General features: G+C 36.7%; 1 protein-coding gene across 4 annotated transcripts in view; it reads right to left on the bottom strand.

Moving 5' to 3' along the window:
- The window catches only part of LOC100017675 (ceruloplasmin), a 68347-nt gene that overhangs the window by 29617 nt on the left and 18490 nt on the right, over positions 1-20240 (bottom strand). For all 4 annotated transcript variants that reach the window (XM_056808292.1, XM_056808293.1, XM_007502059.3 and 1 more), the window contains 8 exons: positions 18494-18661; positions 17453-17707; positions 15593-15743; positions 12115-12254; positions 11297-11437; positions 10556-10776; positions 5556-5706; positions 2732-2944 (listed from right to left, as the gene is read on the bottom strand). In XM_056808292.1, coding sequence (XP_056664270.1) covers positions 2732-2944; positions 5556-5706; positions 10556-10776; positions 11297-11437; positions 12115-12254; positions 15593-15743; positions 17453-17707; positions 18494-18661 — 1440 coding nt within the window. The remainder of the gene's footprint in view (positions 1-2731; positions 2945-5555; positions 5707-10555; positions 10777-11296; positions 11438-12114; positions 12255-15592; positions 15744-17452; positions 17708-18493; positions 18662-20240) is intronic.

Raw genomic sequence — 20240 nt, 5'->3', positions numbered from 1 at the left:
GAAGAGCAATAAGGGATAACTATTGGATGTTAAGTAACTTGCCCAGGGTCATAACAGCTAGAAAGTGCCTGAGATCAGATTTAAATGCAGAATCTCTCATCTCTTGGCCTGGCTCTCAACCAATAGAAATAACTAGCTTCCCCTTTCTTATGTTTTAAAAAATATTTTTTTATTTCAGTTTTTTCCAGATTGCACATTGATACAATTTTTAATATTTGTTTTCTGACATTATACAATCCATGTTCTCTCTCTCCTACTTCTTTCCCCTCCCCAAGAAAGCAGGTAATATGATATAGGTTATTTATATATATATTTATCATATAACATATATTTCCCTGTTTGTCATGTTTTAAAATAAGACATATATTGCTTATATTGGAGAAAAAGTCATGGAAGAAAAAAATGAAGAATGGTATGTTTTGATCTGCATTCAAAATCTCTTGCAAATTTTTTTTGTCTTGAGACCCTTGGAACTGTCCTGGATCTTTGCCTTGTTGATGATAATTAATTTTTATTTAAATTCTCTTTTTTTTCCATTTATAGTTTGGATGAGGGCGTTCCTTTAAAGGGAGGAGGTAAAGCCCAGCCCCATTTCTTTCAGACCCCAGGTTTATGATTCTCTCTACTTGAATGGCTATTTCTAGAACAAGAAAATTACCTGACAAACACTAAGAGGCTAGAACAATCAGCTCAGTGCCAGCTGATCACTGGCTGCGCATGGAACGAGTGCTCTGGATCCCGTGCCTTATATTTTTTTAAATGGTGATATAGGAGTTCTGGTGAAAGTCTCAGGCCATCAAATGATAGACAAGTATTTATGAAATATGTATTCTATGCCAGAATTGGTCCTAAGTTTTGGGATACAAAGTCATAAGTAAGCCATTCTAACATAGAGAAGAATGTTTTGGTTATAGACAAAATGAATACAAGATCGTTGGAGAAGGAGGGCATGGGCGGTTATGGGGAGAAGTCTTAGATAGTGGGTGTAGCTTGAATGGAATCTAAAGGGAACCAAAGAGTCCAAGCAGTGGAGGTTAGAAGGGAAAACAATTCAGGAATGGGAGCCAGTTAGTGCAAAGATGAGGCGATGAGAAGAAAAAGTGTCGTGCCTAGGAAGAGTAGTAAAGTGAATGTGCAGAGAAGCCATGAAAGGCAGGAAGAGTGTATGCTCCATCCTAGAGGTCCCATTTGTGATGCCACAGGGGACAGGTAGGGATTTGACCCCAGACACATATTTTGCTGTGACAAGTTGATTACCTCTGCCCCAGTTCCTCGTGTAAAATGAATAGGAATGGCAAACCACTCCATGCTCTGTGCTAGGAAAACACCAAATGGAATGAATCATGAAGAATTAGACACAACTAAAAATGATTGAACAATGTATCGATTGGAATCTTGAACCCTGGGGACTGCACTTCCCACAATTCCCCTTTTCCCTTTCATGTACATGTGTCATTGCATTGATTTTGTATTGAGTTTGGGTTCTGAGGGGCCACTCTCTCCTTGGATCCATGTGGATGAGGGAGGAGCCCTCTGGGTTTTTGCTAGCCTTACTTCCTTATACTTCAAGTTAAAATATTTAATAAATACTATTAAATACAACGCTTGGTGTATTGGATATTAATTTTAATCTTTACAATAACCACCCTAAAATTACCTGGAAATGTCTGAAAGAGGATGGGAAGATGAGGATGTTGGCATAAAAATGTATCAGAGTATAATGTGCTAGGCTTGGGGTTGGAAAGACCTGAGTTCAGATATGGCACTCTGCTTTTTCTAGCTGTGTGACCCTGGGCAAGTCACTTAACCCATTGCCTAGCCCTTGCTGCTTCTCGGTTTAAGAACTGATTCTAAAACAAAAGGTAAGGATTATAAAAAACATATGTTGCAAACACTATGGGAAAAAAAGGGCTTACTGCTCCCATCTTTGCATTGGGTACTGTTACAATAGGAAATAAGACGTAGGACATGAGCGAATGACAGGGCATGGGATTAGAATTTTCCCTGGAGCTGGTGGAATAGAATCTCAGAGAAACAGTTAAGAATCTGACAACCTCTTTGGACCTGGATGGAGGAGTCTTTTCCTGGAGCAGCTTGAGAAACCATCATTCAGATTAGAAGCCTGGAAATATCTTTGGCTGTGGAGAAGAAGGCAGTCTTTATTCTTCTGCTGGACAGATAGAACAGACCGCCTTTGGATATTTCCCTTGGGATTTTTGGATTTTGCCTGCCAAAAGACTCAGTTGTAAGATTACTAATCCCTAAAGACTTTGCCTTTAATGTACTTAGAAAATAAGAGAGTTGTAGTCAGATAGCTTATAATTTAGAGGGTAAAATAAGTAAGTTCTTTCCCTTTTTTACCTTCCCCTTCCTTGTTTAATAAAATCAGAATATTCATATGTCCCTTCTATGTTTCTTCCCTAAAGCCCTTCAATCCTATTGTAATATTTCAGTCCCACACATCATCATCCGGATATACTCACCAGATGTACCCCCTTTTAGTATGAAGGCTTGCTGAGAGTAAAGGATAGAATGAATGACACGCAGGAGGCACAAAGCAAGGGAGCTCTAGTGAGGGAGTGCCAGTTCCTCTAGAATCCCTGAGAAGCTATTGGGGAAAAGAAGGCACTCATCCCTCCTGGTTTCTGGTCATAGTTTGGCAAACCACAGCTGGGGGGACTCAGAATAAAAGTTATAAAGAAGGGAAGGAATCAGAGAGCTGATGACTCACCTGCAGAGTCAGGTGTCATGAGGAGTGTCACAGAAGCCTGAGGGAAAAGGTTTGCTGTGTCTTTCCGTTCTCCGTAGGAGAGGAAAGTGTTTCCTGTGAAGTAGATCCCGTGGATGTCAGCCTCATTTCCAGCACTGAACAAATGCCACGACACGGTATCTCCGACACACATTTTCAGCCCAGGCTGACTCCAGTACATGAATCCATTCATTGCTGAAAAAAGAGTGAGAATGAAAAGTCTGTCCCCAATAGCTCCCGGGAGTGTTGCTTCTGCTTTGGCCACTGAACATCCCAGAAGCTGCTCCTGTTGATGCTCCTTCGTCCTCGTTTCTGGGATGGGAAGAGGCTTTCTGGGGACGGAGTCCCCGATGGCGGACTTCCTGGGCAGCCCCACGAGCTGGATGGAGGTAGAGAGCAATGTATACGCGGAGCTGAGGCACGTGTTGGTGACTGCCACCACCCCATCGCCCATTTCTTCCTACATCTTCTAATGGTCATCATCGACGTTTCCAGGTCACCTCTCTGGGCTCTCACACTCTGGGAATCCATCAGTTGTTCAGACTGCCCAGGAGAGATGCTTGCTTACACCTCTAAGAGACTTTAGAGCTGGAAATGAGGTTAGAAATCATCTAACCCAACTGCATCAATTGACATATGAGGAAACCGAGGCCCAGAAACATCAGATGACACCTAAGACCAAATATACCTAGTGGCAGAATTAGAATTTGACCCAGATCCTTCACTACCAAACTGAGTGTTAAATGATTAAAGCCCTTCCAATTGTAATCTGTTAAATGATTAAGCCCTTCCAATTGTAAGGTTGAACAGTATTTTGGAGACAGTGTAAATAATAATAATATTGTGTATATAATACACACAGTGTATATAATTATGTATTATATAGTTATAATTATATGTTACATGCAATTATATATTTTATATTAATTTAATAATAAAATAAATATTTTGTTGTATTTATATTACATATATAATATATTTTATTTTATATCATTATAGTGTATAATTGTATATTATATATTATTAAATAATAAAGGATTAAACCCTTCCAACTGTAAGGTTGAACAGTACTTTGGAGACAGTGTATATATAATAATAATGTTGTATATATAACATACACAGTATATTATATATTAATATTATATTTATTTAATGAGTAAATATTTATATCTTACAAAATATAATATATTTTCTATTTTATATATAGTATATATTATTAAATAATAAATGATTAAAGCCTTCCAATTGTAAAGTCAGATAGTACTTTGGAGACAGTGTATATAATAATAATATTGTGTATGCAATACACACAGTGTATATAACTATATATAGTTATAATTATGTATATAATTATATATTATTATACAGTTATAATAATATATAATATTTATATTTTAATAATAAAATTTTAAATAGAAATAAGTAATATATATTCATATTATGTTTATAAGATAATATATATTTTATATATTTCTGGTACATACTTATATATTATTAATTAAAAAATGATTAAACCCTTCCAACTGTAAGGTTGAACAGTATTTTGGAAACAGTGTATATAATAATAATATTGTGTATACAATACACACTATATATAATTATATATTTATATTGCATTTGTATTTATTTAATAATAAAATAAATATATTTATTATATTTATATTATATTTCAAATATAACATAACATTTTAATATGTTATATATGATATTTTATAATAGACATATGATATATGATATATTTATAGATAGTATATAATGTTATATATTACTAAATAATAATAGCAATATAGTATATATACATAATTATTATCCAAATTATATTCTGGAACATAACTTTAAAAATCTACTAAGAGCAGTCTTAAAATATATTCCTTCCCTCCCCTTCCTCTTATTTGGTATACTGATTTTTCCCATAATCCCCAATGAGGGGTGACCACTATTGAACTATAAGCTTGATGAGAATGTTGTCTATATCAGTATTCCTTCTACATTATGATTTTTCTTGTGGTTTTGATACATCACAGGTCAGCATAAGAAATTAAATGGCAAATTTTTTTGGAGTTTTCTGGAAGCCTCAGACAATGCACAAAGACCCATAGATGACACAGAAAAAGTTTAGAAACTCAGAAATGCATAAAATAGGGTATAATATTGTATGATATTGTGAAAGCTCAAAATTTTTATCCAGATTTTCCAGCTCATGGGGGCCGTGCGTCCCTCACCCCCCTCAATGTAGAAGAGATACTTGTAGTTTTTCTCCAGGATGCAATTTTTAGTTAGCCTTTTGTGGGTGCATTTTGGTTATTTATCAGGAATAATTAATAGCATTTTTATGGTCTAATTTTTACATAGGTTGAAATGATTAGAAACCTAAATGACTGGCATCTCAGATAGTGAGATAACAACATGGTGGCTGTTGTGCCTAGGAAGACCTAGAATCAAGTCTTATCTCTGAAATTTCCTGATTATGTGACTATGGGTATATCATATCACTTCACTATAAACCTCAATTTTCCGTTCTATAAAATTGGGAAAATAATAATTCTTACACTTATCTCACATGGCTGTGAGTATTAAATGAAACAAGGCATATATAGTGCTTTGCTGATTTAAAAATACCATATTAATACCAGTTATTATTATACTAAATACTAAACTGAGTACTAAATAGGGTTACCCCAGGCTGTTTTTTTTTTTTAAATCAATACAATTTGGTTTCAAACTAATCAGAAAAGTTGTCATTTTGTCCAATAAAAATGCATATTCGGTTTTGGTACTCAATCAACTCTATTCATTTAACACTCACAGTGCATCTTATTGGACTCTTGAAAATCAGCATCTTCTTTATCCACCTGGTCAGGTTCTTGTGTAAACATTCTGATATTTTCATCCAAGTACAGGCTTTCATTCTCATCGAATACTAGGGGGAATAAATAGAACTCCTTGTCTACACCAATCTGCGAAACAAAAGGCAAGAGGAAATAACCAGTGACGCCTGAGCAGAGGTCCTCAGAGAATGAATGGCATTTGGTTGAGACAAGTTGCAAGGTGAATGTGCCCTATTTCAGGGTGTCCTAGAGCTTTTTGCCAACTGGGGCTCAGGAGCCATGAAGGAGTTCCTGAGCCACTAATGCAGGAGTTCCTGACCTGGAGCCCATGGAGAGATTTCAGGGGTCTCTGAACTTGGATGGAAAAACATGATATCTTTATTTTCACAAAACTTGAACTTAAATTTCACATTTCCTTCACTTATGAATGTAGGCTACAAAAACGTTTTTAGGAAGGCTTTTCAGCATGGAGACAACAAGCATTATTTTGGCTTTACCAGGCTGTCAAAGAGGTCGGTGACTTGAAAAAGGTCAAGATTTCCTCCACTAGACTTTCTCTTTTAGAGCAGATTTAAGGGCTGGAGAGACAGAATGAGCTCTCCCTATTAGTCCAAGCTGGAAACACTATGTCTTTCCTTGAATTTCTTTCTTTTTTTTAATTTTGTTTTTTAACCCTTACCTTCCATCTTGGAGTCAATACTGTGTATTGGTTCCAAGGCAGAAGAGCAGTAAGGACTAGGAAATGGGGATGAAGTGACTTGCCCAGGGTCTCACAGTTAGGAAGTACTGTCTGAGGCTAGATTTTAATCTAAGACTTCCCATCTCTAGGTTAGGCTCTCAATTCACTGAGCCACCTAGCTACCCCCATCTTCCTTGAATTTCTCATAATTCCTTTGTATTTTTAAATTTATAATTATCTGAGTCCATGCCTTTCCTATTCTACTTTTTTGCAGGCTTTTTGAGAAATGAGATCAAGGGAGGGGGACAGGGAAAAGAGTGCTGACTATTAAGTCAAAAGACTTGCATTCAAGTTCTTCCTTACTTATGTGACCCTGGGCAAGTCACTTAATCTCTCTATGACTCAGTTTCCTTATCTACAATCCTAGGACTTTGGAGAAACCTCTTACTAGGTTTTGGTTTCACCATCTGCAAAATGAGATTAAATGTAATGGCCTCTGAGATCTCCTTTTAGCTATAAATGGATGAACCTATGAACACTGTTGGGGTCCAATAGCAAACATTTCTTAAACTCCTAACATGTGAAGTCATGGCATTCTAGGTCTAGAGTTGGAAGAGGTCTTAGAGACCATGGAATCCAAATCCATTATTTTACAGATAGGCAAACTAAGGGCTAAAGAGATTATATTATCTGCCCAAGCAGGTTGGTCCTTCAACCTGCTTCACTGTGCACTTGTCAAAGGGCTTTGTAAAAATTTAAACTTTATATAGATGTGAGCAATCTAAATTTTTTTTTCACTTGAATTGAAGTCAACCTGTTTACTGGATGAAGTGTGACTTGGCAATAAGACTCTCTGATTTCTTTTGGTGAAAAGGAAACTGATAGACAAAGGTGCTCTGTTAATCTAATAATCAATAAACATCTATTGTTGTTGTTTAGACTCTTCATGACCCCGTTTGGGGTGGTCTTGGCAAAGATACCAGAATGCTTTGCCATTTCCTTCTCCAGCTCTGTCCCAGGAAGACAAAACACAAAGCAAAGTGTGCTGGCCTCAAGAAGCTGATATTCCAACAAAGGAGACAAGCGCAGATGCAAATACTTAGAATGACAATGAATTTCAAAAGCAGAAGTAATGTTGGGCTGAGGGGGCAGTCAGGCAGGAAGATAATATGTGGGACTTGTTATGAATAAAAATTAATCAGAGATTCATGGAGGGAGAGAAAGAAGAAGAGAGAGACAGAGAGGCAGGAGATAGGAGGAGTAGAGAGAGACAGAGAGATAGAGACAGAGGGATGGAGAGAGAGAGAGCAAGTATGAAACAGAGACAGAGAGAGAGATAAAGACTTAGAGATAGGAGATGGGGAGAGAGAGAGCGTGAGAGAGAGAGACAGACACAGAGACAGAGAGAGTCAGCCCAGAGACAATTCAAATGACCAGTCTGGAGAAAGAGAGAGGAAGCTCTCAGCTTCTTATGCTCACTTTTCAAAACTAGCTCCTCCTGCTCCCAGATCACAGGCCAGTGGCCTTCAAAGGTCTGAGACATGCTGCATCAGGATGCTGGTACTGATGCTGAGACATGCTGCATCAGGATGCTGGTACTGATGCTGGGGGCTGCAGGGGACACTGTGCTGGAATACAACATCAGACAAGTGACTGATTCCTGTGATGATCCACTGGGACGAGTGTCCCAGGACTGGACTGGGTTAGGGGTCTCCCAGATAATTTTACTTCACACACACTCAAACTTTAAGGGCTTGTCTTTTCCTATGTTTTATTGAGTCCTTTCAGTTGTCTTTTATTCTTTATGATCCCATTTTGGGGTTTTCTTGGTGAAGATATAGGAGTGGTTTTCCATTTCCTTTTCTGGTTCATTTTACAGATGAGGGAACTGAGACAAGCAGGATTAAATGACTTGCCCAGGGTCACACAGCTAGTGAATGAATGAATGAATGAATGAATGAATGAATCTTCCTGACTTAAGACCTGGCACTATCCACTGAGTTAAAGGGCTATTTTCTAAACAAAAGTTCTTTTTTTGCACTTGATTTTTATCCAAGCTTCCAGTTCCTCACTAGTGGATGCTTTGTCTTTCTCCTTTCTGCTAGTATATTGCATCTTTTTGGCCACCAAGGAGGAAGAGAAAGCTAATCAACATTTACCCATGGTCAATTTTTCCAAACATAATGAAATTATTTAAAAGCAAAATGACCGAATCTGCAAACTATACATTGTCAAGTCTAAAATGAATGTCATTTTCCTATTTGGGTAATAGTTTTGTTTCTCTAATGTAACAGGTGATATGATTTGTATTGGGTCATAATCTAATCTGATTTAGTCTAACCTAACCCTATGGAATAAATAACTCATATTTCATGGAAGACTTTATTGCCAACTGATTTTGGAAGAAGCATATGAATGAATAAGATTACAGAATCAGAGGGTTAGAGCTCTGAGGTTTCTCTGAGACCATCTAGTCTAGCTACCTTCATTTTACAGATGAGGAAACTGAGGCCCAGAGAGATTAGGTGAGAAAAGCTGAATACTACTTTAAAATTTAAAGGATCTGTGTGCAATAAAATATCTAGGGGACTGCCATCCCAGCTTTCAGGCATCCCAGTAACTCAGTGCAGTAGAAATCAGAGTCATCTGTCTGAAGCCAGCATCCCCCAGCTTCCTAGGCATCAGCATCCTGGTTCAATGTGATCATAGAGGGAGGAACCAACATTTTGAAAAGCCAGATTGGGAAGCTGAAGAGTTCTCTTTTTCTGGATGGGACTTGAACTAATTCTCTTTGGGATGACTGTCTTCCTGAGCCCCCTTATGTGGCTACAATGGAGGATTGGATTTTTACCTAAAGTTAGAAAGGATGAAACCTATTTCTCTCTTTCTCTCTCTTTACTAATAAATTCTTACAAATCTAGTAATAAGCCTCCAGATTCATTTTTATTTATAACAGATCCGTTGTTTCTCAGGTGGCACACACTCTCCATCAACACAGATGGCAACTCCTCCACCCATTGGTAGATAGTCTTTGTGGGTTTCTCTAATCCAAAAATTATCACCTGTAGTCAACTCCCTGGTAATGAACTTCCCTATCCTTAACTAGGTTTGCCTTGGATGATAGTGTGCCCTCAGGGTCCTACTTGAAATCTTTCTAGTTTGTTATGATATGTCAGAGTTAGGGCTCTGCTGGAATAATCTTCCAGAACTTATAATGACACGGAGTAGTAGGATTTTAGAGGAGGAGCCACATAATACTTGTGGCAAGTTTTGGGAGGAAGATGTAAACCCTAGGAGAATTCAATCTTTTGGCTATTATTGATTCTAAGAGATGTTTGAGGATAACAGAAAAATCCCCTAAAAGTAAAACAAAAGATCTATATATTCCAAACTTTTTTCCATGGTAGTCAAAAACTGAAAACTAAGTGATTGTCTTATTGAAGAAGGGCTAAACAAAGCTAAGCAAATTGTAGCATCTGAATGTAAAAGAAAATTATAATATCATAAGAAATGGAAAAATGGACAATTAATTTCAGAGGAAAGTGGGAAGACCTCTATAAACTAATGCAGAGGAAAATGAACCTAAGACAATTTATACACTGATGACAACAGTATAGAGAAAAATAACTGAAAAATTTCAAGTGAGAAGTTGTTTCTCAATGAATACATCTAAACATGAAGGGGATCAGAAGAAAGAGTTTACCCTGGAAGTTTGGTGAAAGCCAATCTTGTCAACTACAGAAAGCCATAAAAACAAAATTCATTATTAGTCAAGTTTGTTAAGTTAAAAAACTCAAACATGCAAGAGAAAGATTTTAGAACTCTAATCAGTGTGGTAATAAAGCCCTAGTTTAAAAGAATGAAAATCAATCATATTATTTACCACCTGACAGAAGTGACGAATTTAAATTCATAAAGAAATATACATTTTTGGACATAGATAATGTGGAAATTTGTTTTGCTGAACTATATCAATATGTATTGAGGGATTTCAATTTCTAAAAAAGACAGGCTAATAAAAATCCTTGTTACTTGAAAAATAAAAATAATAAAATTGAAAAAAAGAAAACTAAGAAATTAAAAATCTCCTAGGAACATTCATTTATCACCATAGATGCAGTCTTTAGTATTTAGTCTAATTCCCTGATTTTATAAATTACAAAACTGAAGTCTGTAGAGATTAAATGACTTGCTCAGGACCACAAAGGAGGTCAATAACAGAACTCAGACTTGAATCCTAATCCTGATTCCAAATTAATTATTCTCTTTGTGGCTCCCTGTTACTGCCTTATAACTTACCTGTCTACCCTTAGAATCCAAACTTCCTTTTCTACATATGATGAGAGGACCAACAAGCCCAGTAAACATGTCTTTAATGGGATCTACAGCAGAGTAGTACATCTTGGTTAAACAGTTGGGATCTTCGTATGTGGGTCCCACTCCCTCTGGGACAGTCCATTCATAGGTGAACTTTGCTTTGGGTTCCACATGTGAGGAAGGAGAAGGAGTCAAAGGAATGCCTAAGACAAAAATAACATTAGGAGGGTTGAATCGTGACTCCATATTGCAGGTGCAGTGTAGGCTATGTCCATTCTCTAGCAACTCCCTTCTGGGCTCTGTCTTTTGAATTAAAATGGATGAGAACTTTCCCCTTTTTAAAGATGGCTAAGCGATTTTTGGCATGTCTGAAAATGTCGTCTCATCCTCCAACTTGAGTCCAGGCTCCTTCTGTTAGGAGATCACTAGCAAAAATTATTAAAACAATATTTTAATGTTGGGAAGGGGACCCCATTCCATAATTGGTTGTATTTTCTTAATAGAACCCTGATCTGGTCATTTGACCTAGCTAGAAAAATGTTTTTTAAAATTTATTTTATTTTAATTTAATTTTTATTACTATTTATTAGCACAGAATGGACACTTCATAAATGTTGACTAATTTTGGGCCATAGCAAATGTGGAAATTTGTTTTGCTGAACTATATCAATATGTATTGAGGGATTTTAAAATTTTCTAAAAAAACAAAATTTCTATACTCACCTCCATGGAATGAATTATAATGGGAGCCTTCATTATCCTTGGTGAATCTCACACCAGTTGATTGAATGCTGAGAGGAAAGGGACTCTTATTTAAAAAAGTAACTTTGATGTTATCTCCGACTTCTGTACTAATAACAGGACCTAGAGTTAAACAAAGAGCGATTTTTCCTCCATTGCCATGTTAATTATATGAAGAAGATACGATCATTTCTCTGGCAGTGTGTGTCCTCCTCTCGTTTAGCTGGTATTTAGTATGTGTATGTTATTAACAAGCACTGATAAATGCTTGTTAATTAATTCTGTTCCTAAAGAAATATGACTATCTATGATATGAACAGTTAAGTCCATTCATCTCATGTACAGGTGGCAGATGGTTTGGAAGGTGTCAACTTTGACTCAACTTTTATTTTGAGGCTATTAAATTAAAAGAGATAAGTTCAATATTTCAATAAGTCAACCAGTTTTCAAACACACATCCAGAAAATTCTTTCAAGAGGACAAACTGTTCTCCTAATCCATGGCTATTCTGTTATTTTTTTAAACCCTTACCTTAACCCATCCTATTGTACTTTTATATATTTTGTTAAATATCTCCTAATTACATTTAATTTGATTCGAGTAGTATTACCAGTTGCATGTGGCCAAGACCTTGTGTTTGACACCTCTTGTCCAATCCTCCCATTTTACAGATTAGAAAACTCATCTCAATAATAGAAATTAATGGTGATTTGACCAAAGCCACGTGGGTAGTAAGTAAGTCAACTTGGATCCTTCATCCCAAATCGAACGCTTTTTTTACTCTTCTCAACCAGATTTACCTAAAATCCCCATGTGTTCCTCTTCAGGGAGTCTGTCTTTGCGGTGGGTGAAGGTATCATCTGTGTACTCACGGAAAACCAACTTTTTATAACTTCCTCCAATTCTATTGGTTCCTTGTTTGAAAAATACCTCCGAGGAGCTGTGCAAAGAAATTGACATGGAACAACCACTTAAATATCAAAGTTGAGTATCAAGAAGAACAAAGAATTCCAATAAATTAAGGTATCTGACTGGAAGAGGGAGTTCACAAGCTAAGGAAAAGAGATAATTAGTGTTTATTACTTATATATATCAGCAACAAATAAGAGGGAAAAACCAAGCATTCAAATGTAATAAATAATAATAATAAATCACTAACATCTGGATAATATCTACTACGTGCCACATGCTTTTTATAAATATAGTTTCATTTGGTCCTCACAACAACTTTGTGAGGTAGGTAATACTCTTATCCTTCTTTTATGGTTGGGGAAATTGAGGCAGACAAAAGTTAAGTGACTTGCCCAGGGTCATAGAATTATTAACTTCCTGAATCCAGATTTGAACTCAGTTTTTCCTAACTTCATGCCAGCACTTTATCCACTGAGCTATCTAGTTGCCTGTAAGGACCATTAAAAAACAACAGCATTGTCTTTATTGTGGTGATATCACTAAGATATTTGTGGAGTAAACACTTCTGAAAGGTTTACTCTGTCTTGGGATATTTTTATTTTCAAATATTTGGTTATTTTGAAAATTCCATTTTAACATAATTGGAGTTTTAAAAAATAAATAAATTTAATATATATTAATGATATATATTAATTAAACAATAAATTTAATAAATAAATAATTTTTTAAAATGCTTTGTTTATTTTGTTTTATGCACTTAAAAATATTATTCTGAAAAGACTTCACCAGACTAAAGCAGAAGAGACCAAAGACCCAACATAGCTAAGAACTTGGGATAGTGGAATAAGCCCTAAACTTGGTGTCAGGGCATAATTTCAGCTTTTGAGCCTCACTTTCCTCAATTATAAAACAAGGAAAATTGGACTAAGTGAATCTCCAAGGATTCCTTCAATTCTAAGCTTTTAAGCATAATTAGCATCATATTTTTCTGCTTCAGGTACGGTCCTGATGCAGGCAAAAGACTAGATGAGATAAAATGTTGAAGGTCTCTCTGCCCTTACAGATCCAATGCAAATTCTTTCATTCAGGGGAAGATAGGTACTGTTCATGCAATAAACACTTCTTGGCAGCCTCCTTTAGTACGTCTCTGCCCTAAGGGATGTGGGGAATGGAAATATTACTAAGGTACAACACCTGTCCACAAAGGGCATACAATCCATTAGGGATCACCAGGTGGAATGTGGTGGTGCTACAAGAGATTGATAAAAGGAGAGTTCAGAGGAAGGATTTTTTTTTTTTGCCAGATGGAGGTGAAGTGGAGGAGACATCAGGCAGGGATTACATGTGAATCTGGTCTGGAAAGAAAGGTAAGATCTTGGCAAAGGGAAAAGGTAGTCTAGGTGAAGCCACAGCTTTGGAGAAAACTATAGCTTTGTTTGACTCTAGTCCTGCCTAGTGGAGGCACCAGCCCTGTTGCTTAAAGACCAGATTCATTTCATGTTTACTCAGGACCTAGGTTATGTTGGCCAGTCAGATCTGAAGATTAAAATAAGAAATGTAAGGAGTTTTCTCCCATTTTCCATCTCAAGCATCCTACATGTCTGATCTGAAAACTAGCCACCATGCTGGCCAATCTGCTACCTTTTTTAAGAATAAAATTTTAAGAGTATAAAATGAAATACAAAGGATTGTTTTTAAAAATCCAATACAGCTTTCAGAATAATCAGTGATTTGAAATGCAGTTTTAACTAAATTTTTCTAACTAAATTAACTAATTTCTAAATAAATTTCTAACTAAATTAAGTAATTTCAAACTAAATTAATGAAATTTTAACCAAATTAACTAAATATTTCAAAATAAGCCCAAACCTTGAGATTACAGATGCCAGGTTCAGCCTTATGCCTTGTTCCCTTGTTTGAATCCTCTAGAATGTGTAACTTACAGACCATGGGGCAGTGGGTCACCCCTTTTTCAGCTCTCTCTGCTGGGTGTCTAATAAACTTTTTCCTCAATTATTTTAGTTTAGGAATCTTTTTGTTCTCAGCTAACCAAACCTAGGCACAAAAAGGGCCAAGAAAAGACGTCTTCAGGAAATGGTAAAGTAGGATGACAGTTTTAGAGGCTATTTAATACAACTCCCTTATTTTAGAGATGGACTGAATCTAGAGAGGTTGGCAACTTGTCTAATGTTATATAGCTGCTAAGTGGGTGAGGTGGGATTTGAACCCAAGTCTTCCAGGCTCCTACTTGGTGTTCTAGCCACTATTCAAAGCTATCCAGTTTGGCAAAAACATAGAATTTTGGAAGGGGCAAAGTGGTTCCTAAGATTAAGTGGATAATAAATATTTGTTTACTAAATGACTAAGATTTTAGTAAAATTTTGACTGGGTTATTAACCAGGGGAAATCTATTGTCATTAAAGTTGCTTTTTCCAGAAAAATAAATTATTTAATTTAATTGTTACTTTGTCACATTTTTGGTTTACCAGACATTTTTAGAACTTCTCAGCATAGGATCTTATACAATTCTTATACAATTTCTTAAACTTCAATTCTCCAATGGAGCCAGAGTGTTATAAACATGGATATTTTCTCCAACGACACAGATCCCAACCCATCTATACTGACTAGTAAGAGTCCTGTCTAAGAGTGTGCTGGAGTCAGCTGGTGCCATCTTAAACTAGCTCATCAGAGACAATTAAAAATTTCACTGTGAGCATTTATACCTCAGAAATCAGCCAAGCTGCATTTCTTGCAAACCTTGATTTATTGTTTTTTGATTATTTGAATTCAAAGAAGTGATGAATAGAATAGTAATGATGCAGATTAAACTGAAAAGTGTGTCATAGTATACTTTTTGGGAAGGAGAGCTGGTAGTTAAATATTTATTGACATATCCCTACTCCTGTTCATATTCTTGCATAAATTCACCTTTCCAAAGGGAAAACAGAAGACTCTCCCTCAATTTTCTTGATATCTAAGGATCCAAGGTTGTGAAGAATGCATTAGATATAAGTAAAGGGAAGTGCCAGAAGTTAGAATAAACTGTTTCCCTCTGAACTGATTCTTTAAATTTTTCATCCTGGTTAAAAAACATGTCATGATGTTTATGTTGAATGAACCTTTCACATTTTTTTCTTTATTTTATTTCAGTAACAAATCTACACAAGTTTTTCCTAGGGTACATGATTCAGGTTGTCTTCCTCCCCACTCCCATCAGTGACAAGCAGTTCTGCTGGGTTTTACCTGTATTATCACTCAAAACCTATTTCCAGATTGTTGAATGAACCTTTTAATAAAAGTGAAATTGCCATTGGGGGTGGGATGGAATAAATTTCATGACATTCAGTACTTATTCTGCATTACCTTCCTGGGGCATCTAAGCCTTCAACAGAAGGGGCATAATTCCAGATAATTTCCTCAGCCGCAATGTAGTAATGCCTAATATTTTGCCCATCAACTTTATCATGTGAAAGTTTTTTGCAATCTTCCACCTGAAAAAAGGCCTTCAAACCAGCTGAAAAAGAGAAAAGTAGGTTGTGATTAAGGAGACAAAAGAGCATCACCCTGTTTTATGATTCCAGCACTGCCCACCCCTTGTCCTCACCTTGGCACCAGAGAAATTAGGAGTCAACATTAATAGAAGTTCTGGATTTAGGCATAATAGGGAGAAATCTCACCCATGGCTGAAAGAATGCTCATTGGAAGAGGTGGGTGCAGAATGTGGTTCTAAAGACAAAGTATGGCTAGAAAACCTCAGAGTAAGGATGGGGAGGAAGAGAATCTTCTTGGGCCATAACTAGAAATTTTGGTTCCCAGAGCAATTGAGCTAGGAAGGATAACCGTAGGACATAGTTATACGGTGGGAAGAAGGGGAGGCAGAAACCCAAAACCCAACTGATGAGTAGGTCACCATTCAAGAAACTGAGTAAAGTTGTGGCCATGTGTGTTGTAGTTGCAATGGGTGAGGAAGCAAAGTCATCTAATAGCTTCTTTACTTTATTATTATTTTTTAGATTCTTTAATTATTCTTGATAAGTAGGCATTAAGCTACATTGTTTTTATGCTTCAGAAGGAGTGGGAATGCTGTGAATACTCAACAGATTTGGGCGTCCTTGGGAAAAATTCTGATTGTACAAATCACAGATTTTGATAAGAAGCGGCAGAAGTCAAAGATTAGGGTAATGTTCAACTGGAGGAGACAAGTAAACAAACTAATAAATATAAGACAATTGGAGAAGGGAAGGAGAACTAAAATCTAAAGTGAGCAGCAAAGGTTTTCCATGGGAAGTGGCAATGAATTGAATCATGAAGGAAGGTAGTTTCTAAGAAGCAGAGGTGAGGAGGCAGTGTATTCTAGGCATGGAAGATGGGCTGAACAAAGTTTTAAAGGCTCTGGAGTGAGAAATTGAATAGTGAGTTCCACGAACAGCAAGGTGATCACTTTGGCTAAGATAGAGGGGAATGATAGTAAATAAGTCTGGAAAAGAAATCTTTCATTGTATCCTCAGTCCTTGGCACTTTTCAGTTCACTTGTTTTTCAGTCCAACTTTTCATGACCCCACTTGTGGTGTTCTTGGCAAAGATACTGGAATGGTTTGCCATTAACTTCTGCAGATTATTTTATAGATGTGGAAATGGAGGCAAACAGGGTTAAATGACTTCCCCAGGGTTATACAACTAGTAAGTGTCTGAATCCAGGTTTGAACTCAAGAAGAAGTCAGTCTTCCTGACATAAGACCCAGTCCTTTGACTACCTCTTCTAGGCATTATAGCAGGTGCTTAATAAATGCAACTTGATTGATTAATTATGCAGGTTTGTAAGTGCTGAGCTGAAGAGTTTGGATTTTATTCTAAAGGCAACTGGAAACCATTTGAAAAGGAGAGTGACATGTTCAGACCTGTGCTTCAGAAAGACTATTTTGACAACTATGTGGAGGATGGATTGGAAGTGGAAAGGTGGGGAGAATCTGAAATCCAGGAGCCTCCTGAAGAGGCTGCTGCAGACATCACTTCCACATTATTAATAGAATTAATACCAAAATGAAAGTAAAGACAAATAATTAACTAAGGCAGTCTTGGATTTTAAAGTTAATATCTATAAAATATCAATGGCTACCTTTAATATTTTGATCCCTCCCATTGTTTGGGACAGTTCCATTAACTAAATTATAACTTCAGGTAGCCAACAAAGAAAATTTTCATATAAAGTTTGAGATTTCCTACCTTTCATATGTTTGAAATTCTGACAGCTAAGCAGCCATTCTCCTGGGTTCTTTGCCACCATTAAGGCATCAACCAATGTGGCAGGGAATAGGTTTATGGTATCAACTCGATGATTCTTATTAGTCAATACTTGTCCATGGAAGAAAGCTGCATGCACATCAATTTCATTGCCCATGCCAAAAAGGTACCACTTCACCTTGTCTTCTGCACACATGGTGAAACCTGGGAGGCTTCCAAAGGCATAACCATTCATGGCTGAGGGTTGAAAGAATAGAGCTTTAAGTTCATAGACAGTGATTGGTTCTAAGCTATATGGCAATCATTGAATGAGAAAAACATTAGACAAGAAAAAAATATTTTGATATGTAGGTTCATTCCATATGTGGATACTTTGCAAAGTAATTTCACAGGTCATAACCTTCCTTGAAATTTAGAGTAAGTCCAGTCAGCAGATAGAGATCCTTCCTTCCTTCCTTCCCTCCCTCCCTCCCTCCCTTCCTTCCTTCCTTCCTCCCTCCCTTCCTCCTTCCCTCCCTCCCTTCTTTCCCTCTTTCCCCCTTCCTTCCTTCCTTCCTTCCTTCCTTCCTTCCTTCCTTCCTTCCTTCCTTCCTTCCTTCCTTCCTTCCTTCCTTCCTTCCTTCCTTCCTTCCTTCCTTTCTTTCTTTCTTTCTTTCTTTCTTTCTTTCTTTCTTTCTTTCTTTCTTTCTTTCTTTCTTTCTTTCTTTCTTTCTTTCTTTCTTTCTTTCTTTCTTTCTTTCTTTCTTTCTTTCTTTCTTTCTTTCTTTCTTTCTTTCTTTCTTTCTTTCTTTCTTTTTCATTTTTTAATGTTTCATTTTTTCTACTCTTGGGTACAAGTAGTGAATATCTAATTTTGTCTACTTTAGAGACTAGGATTTTCCAGTTTGACTGGATATTAACTTGTGTTCCTGATGCGCCTTATTCATGATACAGGTTTAGTCATCCAAGAATTAATCTGAGGATAGCAACTCAGCAAGATCATTCAACCAAGGAAAAAGCTAGGGAACCATGTTGTAATCTTACAATACATCCGATTACTCTCTTGGAAGTCTTCATTGTCTGTGTCAACTTCTCCAGAGCAGTAGGTCTCAATGTTCTCCTCCAAATACCAACTCATATTTTCATCCACCACAGAAAGCATCACAACAAACTCCTTATCAATAGTTTTGTCCTTCTCATTGTCCAATGTATCTGAAACAGAGAGTAATTTCCTCACATTCAGCTGATGAAACAGATTCTGGTACCTAGCATATATTTAACTTCAAACCTGTGAAATAATTCAGTTTTGTTTGTTTTTATTCGTTCTTTCTACTAATGAACCCACGAGTTTCGTCTAAATTTTCACTCATTTTTCAGATATGAAAAGTGACATTGTACCTATGCAATATTTAATGAAATCTCATGTGCCAAAAATATTTGGTGGCCAGTGTTTCTGGGCTTTAAATCTTCACTTAAACATGTATCTAACTGATGGCAAATTGGAAGATAAATCTTGGAGTCACGTCCTAAAAGCAACCACAGCCTATGATTTGCTATCTTTACCAATTGTCATATTAATAACTGGCCACTGTACTGAGAATAAGAACATCTATGTTTTTAACTTGTGGTGTCATTAATTTGCTAAGAGTCCTTGGGTAGGTCATTTCCCATCCATTGATCTTGATTTTCTTCCTTTGTTAAAATAAGTAAATTGAATTTAAATTAGATAAAAATAAGCCTTTTTTACACCTGCTATACATAAGGCACTGAGTACTAAACACAAGAGATATATTTAGATAGTTAGATCCTTGAGGGATATTTGTCTCCATTTTGTATCCCCAACCCTCAGCAAAATTTTACCCAGTATCCTCTCCTCCTACTTCCAGAAAGCCATCCATAGAATAAGTAGCATTTTTTAGAGACAAAACAAGATAAAACTGAAAGAAATCCACATTACTGATCAATGTCACTAAATTTCTATTTTTTTGCTTACTTCTAACTTTATATAATTTTATGATCTTCCATAACCTAGAGTTACAGTAACCCTTTTTTTCAGGCTTTGTTTATCATTCAAGGCTAGATACTGAGAGGTCATGTTTAATCCCTCCCACATCAACCATGATTCACAGAATGTCAAAGCAGAAAGGAACCTTGGAGATCATTTGCCCCAAACCTTTTACTTTCAAGATGAGGAAATGGAGGTGCAGAGAATTAAAGTAACTTGCCTAAAGTCACACAGCCTGTAACTGGCTGCTGCTGTTCTGCTCTCTTTCCACCTCTTTACTAGTTCTCTCCAGTACAACACCCTGTGGATGGTTCTATCACCATTTTAATTCATGTTTGTCAGTGAGGGATTGGTCACTGCCACTCCATGACTACCTTAAGAAGCAAGAGGAGCAGAGAGTGCAGAGAGTTCCTGCTGGTTTTCCCACAAGAAGACCCCTTTTTTCTTCTCCAACACCACAGCTACTACACTGGGCATGGGAGGAGGCAAGGAGGGACAGCGAAACAGGGCTTTTTGCTTGTTGTATGTCTTTTTCCACCCCCCATTAGGGATAGACTTAAATTATAGCTACAGTTTGAAACAGGCACTAATGCAGAACTTCTCTATTGTCAAGAGTTCTTTATGGAAAAACTAATAAAGAAAAATGTTTGGGTTCAAATCTGGTCTCAGTTTCTCCCTAGGGATAGAGGTGGGCAGTGAGGGGCAGTAATAGAAACAAGACCCCCATACTCTGAAATCTTGTAATTCTCACCAGTTAGCACAAGTTAAACATGAACTGTATGAATC

This window comes from Monodelphis domestica, chromosome 8, assembly GCF_027887165.1.
Source record: "Monodelphis domestica isolate mMonDom1 chromosome 8, mMonDom1.pri, whole genome shotgun sequence".
Classification (NCBI taxonomy): domain Eukaryota; kingdom Metazoa; phylum Chordata; class Mammalia; order Didelphimorphia; family Didelphidae; genus Monodelphis; species Monodelphis domestica.
Note: the sequence above shows the minus strand (reverse complement) of the source record. Positions and strands in the feature narration are given on the sequence as shown.